The following is an 11,651-nucleotide window of genomic DNA, read 5'->3' on the forward strand; positions in this document are numbered from 1 at the left end:
AGAATCAAATTTCTAAAAACATTATTATGAAATTTTATAACATTTTTTGACACATATTCTATTCAGTTTCTGGTGAGATCTGACTATCCCAAAGACCCCTCCAGGGGCGCTGTTGACTCCATAGCAATGGCTGTCATGGTGATAAAAGTACTCAATAGTCTAGCCGTATATGACGCAGCTGCTACGTAAGCGGCGAATGAGTAAAAAGTACCAAATTTTCGATAAGTAAAGGAATTTAACACATCAATTTGTATGCGAAATATTGAACGCTCAGTGGAATATGATTCGAATTTAAATATCAGGGAGGCATTCAAGAAATTCCCCTTAATTTATAACTCGCAATCTATTTCATTTCCGTAAGGCTGTTAAAGAATCCTACTGTTTGTAGCGGATACCAAATAGTAAACAAAAGAAAGACGGCTGAATTGCGTAATGTTTCAAAACCGTCTGCCTTTGTAAACAGTGCGAATAGTGCAGCTGTTGTACGGGGTTTGAGGTTGGGGTGGTTGCCAGTCTGGGTGAGATGAATTTAGTTTGTTTTAGCTGAATGGTTGTATGTCTATGATAAGGTAACAGGCTTGACAAAGAGCCGTGAGTTGTTGGCGGGCGTCCTTATGACGTTTCAGCTGCAAATGTAGGGTGCTTCTCAGTATTGTTTTGGATAGGTAACATCTTGCTGCACCCTACAAACAACTCGCCAAAATGAATCCTGTGGGTGTAGGGGATGACCAGCCAACTGTAAGTGCTGGAATGGCAAAAGTGCGTTTTGTCAACTTCAACCAAGACTACAGGTGAGAATTTTCTGTTTCTGTTTGGTGTTGCATGTTTTGACCAGTTTACCATGTTCCACTGTCTGAAGCTTTTATTTGCTCTTTCATGTAATGGGGGGCAGTAGCAGATGAAAAAGGACCATTGACCTTGTTATGAAGACATATTTCATGGTCTATGTAATCATGACCAAAAGTGGGTTAAAGTGACCAAGTCGCATAAAGCCATAGGTTCTGGGTCAAGTAATCAGGGGTGTACTCCCTGCTGCGAAAACTTTTGTCCAGGTTCATTGAATTCTGCATTCTCGTGCTGTGAGATGTTGTCGCACTGATTTGAACAGCTATTTTTAAAGTTAATTCCTAGTGAAGTTCAAGGTCAGCCTTTGTTGTTTGTGATATTTTTTTGCATGGTATGCAATGGGCCCAGACATTGCCTCTGCTGCAGCATATACAAATTTGATAAGTCACAATGCTGGATTTAACCTCTGACTACATGCTGCAAGTGTTTTGCCTATGTCAACTATCTACTTAGTCAGTTGTATATCAAGGTCACTCTTGGTTATTGGCATATGATAACTTTTCATGGCGGATGTTACTTGCAGTTAAGGTACAGGCATCATCAAGTCTAAACACAACAAGAAATGAATGTCATCATTGACAATGTTGTGTAGAAAAGGAGCAAACATAAACATAACCATTTGAGAACACATTGCTAGCAGAGGCCAAATATAACCGGAGTTATATGCACATGGCCTAGGTAAAGCTGTGAAAGGCTGTGAAAATAGCATGACCTTGACCATAAAATTTTGTACTTTTTTCTTAAATTGATATGGGCTCAGATAAGAAAAGTAGGAGAAAGATTGTGCAAGGTGGTCCGCAGGTACTCAATGAAAAAAAGTGCCAGGCAATGGTTTGTCCCAAACAGTGCAAGGATACTTTGCATTGGTACCAGCAAACAGGATTAATGCTGGCTGTGTAAATTTTTAAAAAGCTTGGAAATTGCATGCATCCTCTTGAGTTTTTGAGGTTCTGAGGCTGGGTTTGTTGTCTATTTCAAAGAATGCTACTTGTTTGAATGCATTTTTCTTATGTTCAGCATGTTGGACTGGCTCTCAGTTGCCTTGCTGGTTGTGGGTGGATTACTATTTTGTTGATAATCAACAATAAATAATTGATTGTTAAATACACCTGTTGTGATCACTTAGTCATGTCACATGTGCATTGGTATGAAGCAGTGAACATTGCAAAAGGAGGAGGTGAACACAATTTGGCTGGTGCATTTTATCCATGTATCCCTCATTCTATCATTGTGATTTTACCCACATATATTCACTTTACCATCATTATTTTATCCATGCATCTTTCCACAATTAATCAAAATGTTTCTCAACTGGCTGGGAACCATCTCTGGTTGACCTTTTCCCAGTGTTTTCTTACAGGCTTGTGAAACCCATGCTGGTTTTGGATATAGAGAAAGACAATCAGTAATAGCCTGGACAAATTCAGACATGCTACCTTCAAGCTATAAAGCTACCTACAAGGTACAAAATCAGACAAACTTAGATAAGCTACCAATAACAGCTGAGGGCGAGGGTTCATAACCACCTTATCCCCAGTTTTTTTTCTAAATTAACATGTGAAGCCCCCTAATGTTTGCTCCAGAAACCATTAGTATGGCAATGTCCCTTACAATGTTTCCAAGGGTCTTTCTCTATCAGAATCAATGCACATTGCATCCCTCTCTTTTGCTGTTGTGAGCATTGTGCATCTATAATATTTCACCAGTTGTGGACATTAATTTAGGGTCAAGACATTGGTAATGTGCTGTCTAAGCTCTGTTTTTGTCAACTGAGCATAACCATATTCAGCAAGCCTAATGTGGTATTGGACCCAGATTTCTTGTTGGCAAAGGTGACAAATTTCTTGAAAAATGTCCAGAAGTTTGCCTGAATGGTATTCATGCAATGTTCATTGATACAAAATTGATGTTACTTACACATTATGTAGTGCAGTGACTGTGGATACTATTCAGTTGCCTTGATTTGGTGCTGCTGAGTTGCCTTGATTTGGTGCTGCTCTTCTTGCTGTGTGTTCAATCATTTGTGCAGGCTGTGACTGATATGATGATGATCTGCCAAGCATGTTTGCACCATGTTAAGATGTGCAAAGCCTTCCTCATTAGATGTGACCTGTCATGTGACAGAGTGGAGGTTGTGACAGGTTTTTGTGTGTTTCAGCTCGCTAGCAGTGGGGACCCACATTGGGTACAGGCTGTTCACTATCAATAGCATTGACAAGATTGAACAAATCTATGAAGTTGGTAAGTACCTGAATAAAGCTGTCATTCCTTAGTGGAATTGTCTTCCATGGTGAGCAATAAAATGGTGAGCCCATCACATTGCAAGAGCATTAACATGTGGTTTAGTAATGCCATGATGATGATGCTGGGATAAAGATACTGCATACAAAATCTGTCCCTCCCAGGTTGTGAACTAAGTGCAGTGTCTCTGCAGATGGATGGCCTGGCAAGATTGGAACATGGAGACAATTGAGCCCAGCTGTTTTGCTCCCTAGCATGTGGTTATCGATTAGCGCAACATGTCAGCCATGGTGACGTGTACCCCGAGCCGACGCCCGTTGGCTGTTAGAAGTGGCGCCGGAGCCGGCGGCCTCGCGGAGCGGCGGCCGGGGCGAGGGGATGGAGGAGAGGAAAGGGCGTGACAACGTGGAGAGGACATAAAGTGATGGGGGTGGAAGTGCAAGGGCAAGCAAAATGAGAAGAATGGAGGATGAAGTCTATTGTGGTGCTCCAGCATTTTGTAGAATATTCCGCCTGTTGTCTTGCGTGACCTTCCTGTGCCCATCCTCGCCACCTCATGACCCCCCCCCCCCCCCCCGGCAGAGATCGGTGACGTGCTGATCGTGGAGCGGCTCTTCTCTAGCAGCCTGGTGACCTTGGTGACCCAGGCGCTGCCGCGCCGGCTCCAGGTGTGCCACTTCAAGAAGGGCACCAAGGTCTGCGAGTACGACTACACCAACACCATCGTCGCCGTTCGGCTAAACAGGGCGGTGAGCAGCTGACTGGCTGACGTCACAGGGTAGCTTCGAACCCCTGGTTGACGTCATAGGGTAGCTTTGAGCCCCGGTGACGCAATTGTGGGCGTTATAAAACTGAGGGTTTAGAGCAGTTTGAGATTTGAATGCTGGTATAGGTGGATTGGGATTCGAGATTCGAATGTATTTCGATAGACGTGAATCTGTGCATCTGAATATGAAACCAGTGGCATGCTATTTAAAGAATAAGTGGTCCTGTTCATACAGAAAGAACTGTTGGCTTTAATTTATTTGAAATAAATACATATGCTGTGTAATATATAGTGCATTAAAATGCATATTTAAATTATTGTATTAGGATTCCATGCGGTCATTAGAACTCCAATCCAGATTTTCAAGGCTCGCATCCTCATTTTACGGTCGAAAATTAGCGAGGTTTGAGGCGTGCAATTCGAATCCTTAGTTGAAGTGTCTGCGTGGTGAACCGTCGTTTTTAGAAGTGATCTGTGGCGCCGACGTAGTTTTGGATTCGGCTGTCATCTGGAGTAGTGTGACCTGTTTAATTATGCTGTTTTATGCCCTGAGCGTTTTAGAACAGATTGTTGGATTCCTCGCTGCGGTCGATGGTTTTACCGCCTTTCCCAGACATTCACATGCGTGTTGTTTGGTGAGCCTGAAAACACAGTCGCAGCCTGCCGTATCACGTTGGGGGTCATTTCCAAGTGCCCGCTCCTCATATCGCCGGTTGAAAGAGAGCTTCCCCGGCGATCCGAACGGCTGCCGTTAGTGCATGCAGGCAACCGAACGTGTCGAGCCCGTCCACTTGTCTGTCCGCCGCGTCGCGCCACATGACACCGCTGGCGTGCACGGCAGCGTCTGGTGGTGTGCCTGGAGGAGTCGCTGTACATCCACAACATCCGCGACATGAAGCTGATCCACACCATCCGCGACACGCCGGCCAACCCGCGCGGCGTCTGCGCGCTCAGCGTCAACAGCGACTACTGCTACCTGGCCTACCCGGGCAGCGCCAGCATCGGCGAGCTGCAGGTGTTCGACGCCCTCAACCTGGTCAGTGGCGGCGGCGGCGGGCGTCAGAGGGCGGCGCGACGGTCATGCGACGCTTGGTAAAGGGGGAAGTGGCAAGCATGGACACGGGTGCACGGGGCAGGCGCTAGTGTTGTCTGCCCGCGAGCAAAGGCGCCCTCTCGGGGATGGTTCGGGTCAGGGCTGGAGCCGCCGCACACGCTACTGTGACCTCGATATGACCGGGTATGACCCTCGCCCCCGGAACCAAGACCGAGTATGACCCCCGACCACCAAACTTGGAGTGGGCCGCCGCCTCGCACGCTCACTGGCGCCGCTGTTGGCAGCAAGCCAAGACGATGCTGCCGGCGCACGACTCGCCGGTGGCGGCGGTGGCCTTCAACGCCGGCGGCACGCAGGTGGCCACCGCCTCCGAGAAGGGCACTGTCATCAGGGTCTTCAACATCAAGGACGGGTCCAAGGTCAGTCAGAGCGAGGCGTGGCCCTGGTGGTCCGCGTCACGGAGGGTGGAGCGTGATGCCCCGACGGGCCTTTGCTCTCCGGCCGCCTCTTCACTGATCTGTCATGGTTGTATCCATCTATCCGTCTTTTTGTCGGGCTCGATTGGCGGTCGGTAACCACGTCCATTTTCCTCGGATGGTGTGTTATGGGTGAGGCCCCCGGTACCAGCGGTGTATCGCTTTGTTCGCAGGTCGCGGGGATCCGCTGGGTAACGGCGTGAGTGGAGCATTCGCTTTTTGTCCGCGCCTTTTATCGCCCGGCGGCCGGCAAAAACAGCGCCCTTGAGACGCGTCATTATGTTGGCCGTGGGCCTGTGGTGGGAGCGGTACAGCAGCTGGGTATTGTTCTCTGTATGCCCCGGGTCTTGTGAGGCGCCGTCTGCACTCTCCTGACGACATCTGACGTCATCTGACCCAAGTGACGTCAGTGGTTCGCACCCGGCACACACGCTGCGGCGTGCCCGATTGTTGTAGGCGCGTGAACATGTGCGGGGGCGCCGCGCTCGGCTTGGCAGCCGGCCTTCATGCTTGACCTGGGACTGAGTCACGTGCTCGCGTTGCGGGCTGATCTAAGCGCCTGATTTTAAGTGGGCTGGTCTTCTGGAAGTTTCTGAACTTGCCCTTGATTGGCTGTGAGGCACCTGACCGTATGTGGCACTTTGCAAGTGAACAAGTTGTCCAGTGTCTCGTGCCGTGGCCGGGCCTACCGGGGTACGATGTTCGGGTCAGTGCGTGACCTGACGTGACCTCATCTGCTGTGGCTCGAGCTGCCGTGTAATGGTCGACTCTTGACCTGACCTGACCCAACTGACACTGCTGCAGTGTGTAGACTGTGATGTGGTCAAGCAGCAACACCGCCCTAGCCCTGGGGCCCTGCCCTGCCCCTCGTCCCTGCCCTGCCCTGCCCTGCCCTGCCCTGCCCTGCCCTGCCCTGCCCTGCCCGTCCTGGCCCCGCCCCCCTCCCCGCCCCCCCCGCCCCGCCCCCCCGCCCCGCCCCGCCCCCCGCCCCCGCCCCGCACCCCCGCCCCGCCCCTGCCCCCGCCCGCCCCTGCCACCGCCCCGCCCCGCCCCGCCCTACCTCTCCCCACCTGCCCTGCCCTGCCCCTCCCCGCCGTGACCTGACCTGACCTGACCTGACCTAACCGGCAGGGGTACGAGCTGCGGCGCGGCCTGAAGCGCTGTGCCCAGATCTCCAGCATGTGCTTCTCGCCCGACTCGCAGTTCCTGGCTCTCAGCAGCAACACAGAGACCATCCACGTGTTCAAGCTGTCGGAGACGGTGGCGCAGCCTGTGTGAGTCCTCGCCCGCCGCGGCTGTGAAGCGGCCGGGCGGATGCGGACGGTGCAGGCTCGGACGGCCGGCCGCTATCACCATGGCTGCTATCACCACGGCCGCTATCGCCATGGCCGCTATCACCGCTACTGCTATCACCATGGCCGCTGTCATCATGTTTTTTGTGAGGATGTCTGATTGCACATCGGGGGATACCTCGGGTGACGTCGTCGATGGCTCTCGTCAACACGACTCTGTGAATGGCGCCGTCAGGTGTGCACAGCGGCGCCGTGTAACTCGGCCCTCCGCGGTCTCCACAGGCCGGCCAAGACGGACGAGAGCGGCTGGATGGGCTACCTTAGCAAGGCGGTGACGGCGTCAGCCAGCTACCTGCCCTCCCAGGTCACCGAGGTTAGTGAGTCGGGACCAGCGCCGCTCACATCCTTGTCCTTGCCTGGGGCAGCACGTCCGGGCCCGGACGTGCTGCCCCAGGCAAGTCTGACCCAGTCTGACCCGGCCCAGCCTGACCCAGCCTGACCCAGCCTGACCCGGCCCAGCCTCTGACGGGGTGGCCGACTGAAGGTCGCCCCACCGGTGGGCGTCGTGTGACTTCGAGCCGGACGTTGGGTCGGGATGGGGCCCCGCTGCCGGAGGTCGCCGTTTAGAGAGGGGACGCGATAGTTTCGCCACCCTCCGCGACGTGTGGATACGGGCACCGCCGATTGCCCACCAGCCGTGCTGCAGCGAGGCTTGAAGGAAGTGAACGGGGTGGGCTGTAGCCGGGATACACAGCTCGTGTTTGGCCGTTTCAGGCGCGTAATTGTCATGCCGGTCCGTATTACCCCCTCCCCCCCCCTTCCTACGATGGTCGCGCTGAAAATCGATGGCCTACAGAGCGCAGTGTCGGGCTGGACGCTGCAGAAGTGGGGAGTGCGGACGACAGTCCTGTGCTTCGATTCGCAGAAAAGTGTTAACCTGGTGCATTTAACTGCCCCGTTGAATGTCGCTGAGGCTCAAACGCATTATAGGCTTCCATCTGAGTATGTTTTTACATATGTTGCCGATAGCTATCAAGGGCCAGCATTGAGGGTAGAATATTTCTCCCGCCCCAGAAGTAACCAAGGTCCTATATCACCTTCCCACTTTCATCTGTGCATGCAGTCGAGCAGCGCCTGGCCGACCGCGAAGTGGCGCGTACTATCGCGGTGTGAAGACGGCACATCTTCGCATTACTGCGTCGGCCGTAGCTCGGCCGGCCTACCGCTTGTTGCACCGACCGTCTGCCGGTGGCGCCCGACGGAGGTCTGGTCTGACCGGGAAAAGTCCGTCTCTGGGAAGGTCTGTCGGTCGGGACTGCGCTGCGGCCGACGTTGATGACAGTGTCGGCGCCCGTGCCGCAGGTGCTGAACCAGGGTCGAGCGTTCGCCACCGTGCACCTGCCCGTGCCCGGACTCCGCGGCGTCTGCGGTCTCGTCACGTGAGTGTGGGGGGGGGGAGGCGACCTCAGGTCACAGTGCGCTCACCCGAGGCCCGGTGTCCGTTGTCGGGAACTGTGGTAGACGCCGCCGCCGCCGCTGCCGGTGAAGCCGTGTTTGTTCAGTCCTGCACAGTCTGGCGAGACCCAGTGACCACCGCGGCCGGACGTCAGCGGCGCCCGCGCCGGGCTGCGGCTCTCGCCAGCTGACGTCGGTGTGGGGCCGTCTGTGGGCGAGGCGGGACACGGGACACGACCGGCCGGCTCTCACCAGGTGACGTCGGTGTGCGGCAGTCTGTGTGCGAGGCGGGACACGGGACACGGCCGGCCGGCTCTCACCAGCTGACGGCGGTGTGCGGCAGTCTGTGGACGAGGCGGGACACGGGACACGGCCGGCCGGCTCTCACCAGCTGACGTCGGTGTGCGGCGGTCTGTGGACGAGGCGGGACACGGGACACGGCCGGCCGGCTCTCACCAGCTGACGTCGGTGTGCGGCGGTCTGTGGACGAGGCGGGACACGGGACACGGCCGGCCGGCTCTCACCAGCTGACGTCGGCGTGGGGCCGTCTGTGGACGAGGCGGGACACGGGACACGGCCGGCCGGCTCTCAACAGCTGACGTCGCTGTGCGGCGGTCTGTGGACGAGGTGGGACACGGGACACGGCCGGCTGGCTCTCACCAGGTGACGTCGCTGTGCGGCTGTCTGTGGGCGAGGCGGGACACGGGACGCGGCCGGCTGGCGCTGACCGCGACTGTGTACGCCGGGTGTGCGCCGGAGTGTGACGCCGCCTCGTACCCTCCGCTCGGCAGGATCAAGAAGCAGTTGAGGCTGCTGGTGGCCGCCGCGGACGGCTACCTTTACGTCTACAACGTGGACACCAACGAGGGTGGTGACTGCAATCTCATCAAGCAGCATAGGTAAGATCCCCGATAATTCAGTGTCGAAACCTGTAACTTGCGGACGGTCAGTTGGTGGCCGATTAGTGGCCACTGCAATCAGCGCCTGCTGAAGCACAGTTCAGCTAGTACTGACGATTGTCTGCTACTCGCGGTGTTCCAAAACTTGCGTGTCTCGGCCTGAACGGTTTGATGATTGAGCGCGCGTGCCGCGGATGTCCGGCCATGTCATGCGGCCTCTGACGGAGGTGGCCGGCCGCCAGGCTGGACGGTCGGCTGGAGGGCGAGCTGACGGACCCGGCGCCCGAGGCGGGTCACAGCCCGTCACCGCCGCAGGCGGCACCAGGTGGGCCACCGCTCTCCCGCTGCCGGCGGGCCTGGCCGGGGCGTGTGTGGGTTCCTGCGTGTGGTGGTGTGCGTGGGTTTGTGTGCGTGTGTGTTTCGGGTAGTTTGCTGTGATGTGCCAGAGTGTTGCTGCTCAGTAAATGGCGCAGGGTGTGCAGGGCACTGCCGTGCTCCGTTTCACCCCCGCACGCCGACACGAGGGGGCCGCCGGGCTGTGGGGAGGCGGAAGTAGCCCGCGCCATCTCCCGGTGCTGATGACAGGTTCGAGTGTGGGAACTTCCCGCCACTCAGACGCCTGCCTGTGGTTAAGCCTCGCCAGGTGTGGCTATGGGTCAGAGGTTATGTTGGCATCGCTGAAATCACCACCCGCAGACGGTCTTAATATGAGCACCGAACTCCTTCCAAAGATGGGCTTTTCAGTTATCTTCCGAAGACCGGCATTTCTATTTGCACCATCATTTTAGCTGACGGTCACAGTCTGCAAAATGGCCGCGAAGTCTCCCGAAGCGCGTCGCCCGCGTCTCTGGAGCTCCACATTGCTGCTTCTTCTTAACTGCACTGGTCTGCGCATGCGCCGCACCGCTTGCATTTCCGCCTGCTGGCAATGTCCGTCGTCCTCTGTGTATAACCTTGACTAAAATGGGCGCGTGCCCGGTACCGAAGACGACCAATTATCCCCGTAGCTACAGCTACCGTTTGGGTACTGGTCGTCAATACCGCGGAAAAGTCAGCTAAATACGCACTGGCTAAGGAACGCGCTGTGTCGCACTGGGCACAAGTCGCCTAAAAATAAAGCTTGCAGCGCTCTGCCGAGACAGTTTTTGCTGATCTGTGGGCAGACCGTATAAAATGTGTTAAAATTGTTGCGGGAAACCGAAATTTCATTGTTGGTTGGTAAACGTGGGATTTCTTCGCGCCAGTCATATTTCTTCCGTCCCCTCATAGATGGCGTAGGGGTATGTCTGCGTGTGCTTGTTTTCCTCTTCTGTCTGCTGTCCCAGCCGATTGCCTTTTGGCTTCTCCTTCAGCTGATCTGGCGTGGCCGGGGTTAACGGTCAGCTGGTCTGGTGCGCCATGGGCCGACGGATTGCTGGCTCGGTCGACTTGGCCACACCCGGCAGCCGAGTGGAGGCGCGCCGGTGTCAAAATTTATGTGGGAGTCGTTTCAGTTTCAGCCTCTCCCTCTTTGTCTAGGCTGGCTGAACAGTGGTATTTAACTGTTTGATAACATGTGGCACTTACTGTTAACGTTCAAAAAGGAAATCGTCATAGCGATTTCAGCAAACTGAAATAACCGAAAATTTCCCAAAGACAGTTGTCATTTGTGTCGAAAATCATTTTCGACCGACCCAGCGGGTGACGCCATCGTCAGTAAAAATGTTTCTTGAGACGAGATTTCCACAACAGAAACTCAACCTTACTCTTGGGGTCCGTCCTGCAGTCCGCTGTCCCTTTCGCGCAACATATTCCCTGCTGGCCAGCCAGGCAGCTGATGTCAAAACTGCGGTCAGCTGATCTGACGAACGGTCGCGCCTTCTGTTGGTCTGATGGGTTCACATCGGACCTACGGTCGGTGCCCTCTGCTGGTCTGATCGGTTCACGTCGGACCTACGGTCGGTGCCCTCTTGTTCTGATCGGCTCACATCGGACCTACGGTCGGTGCCCTCTGCTGGCCTGATCGGCTCACATCGGACCTACGGTCGGTGCCCTCTGTTAGCCTGATCGGCTCACGTCGGACCTACGGTCGGTGCCCTCTGTCGGTCTGATCGGCTCATATCGGACCTACGGTCGGTGCCCTCTGTTGTTCTGATCGGCTCACATCGGACCTACGATCGGTGCCCTCTGTTGGCCTGATCAGCTCACGTCGAACCTACGGTGGGTGCCCTCTGTTGGTCTAATCGGCTCACATCGGACCTACGGTCGGTGCCCTCTGTTGGCCTGATCGGCTCACATCGGACCTACGGTCGGTGCCCTCTGTTGGCCTGATCGGCTCACATCGGACCTACGGTCGGTGCCCTCTGTTGGCCTGATCGGCTCACATCGGACCTACGGTCGGTGCCCTCCGTTGGCCTGATCGGCTCACATCGGACCTACGGTCGGTGCCCTCCGTTGGCCTGATCGGCTCACATCGGACCTACGGTCGATGCCTTCTGTTGGTCTAATCGGCTCACATCGGACCTACGGTCGGTGCCCTCCGTTGGCCTGATCGGCTCACATCGGACCTACGGTCGGTGCCCTCTGTTGGCCTGATCGGCTCACATCAGACCTACGGTCGGTACCCCCTGTTGGCCTGATGGG

General features: G+C 55.2%; 1 protein-coding gene across 1 annotated transcript; it reads left to right on the forward strand.

The window, feature by feature from the left end:
* Positions 1-468: 468 nt before the first annotated feature.
* LOC119095939 (WD repeat domain phosphoinositide-interacting protein 2) lies at positions 469-9,354 on the forward strand (the record flags this gene model as incomplete). The annotated part of the gene is given in 10 exon segments (XM_037218792.1): positions 469-791; positions 3,005-3,087; positions 3,670-3,836; positions 4,695-4,889; positions 5,192-5,326; positions 6,515-6,657; positions 6,958-7,048; positions 8,038-8,114; positions 8,922-9,029; positions 9,272-9,354. Coding segments are annotated over 10 exon segments (1,171 nt in total), but the record flags the coding sequence as incomplete, so codon positions are not given.
* Positions 9,355-11,651: the final 2,297 nt, after the last annotated feature.

This window comes from Pollicipes pollicipes, unplaced genomic scaffold (assembly GCF_011947565.3).
Source record: "Pollicipes pollicipes isolate AB1234 unplaced genomic scaffold, Ppol_2.1 Scaffold_4219;HRSCAF=4965_pilon_pilon_pilon, whole genome shotgun sequence".
Taxonomy (NCBI): Eukaryota; Metazoa; Arthropoda; class Thecostraca; order Pollicipedomorpha; family Pollicipedidae; genus Pollicipes; species Pollicipes pollicipes.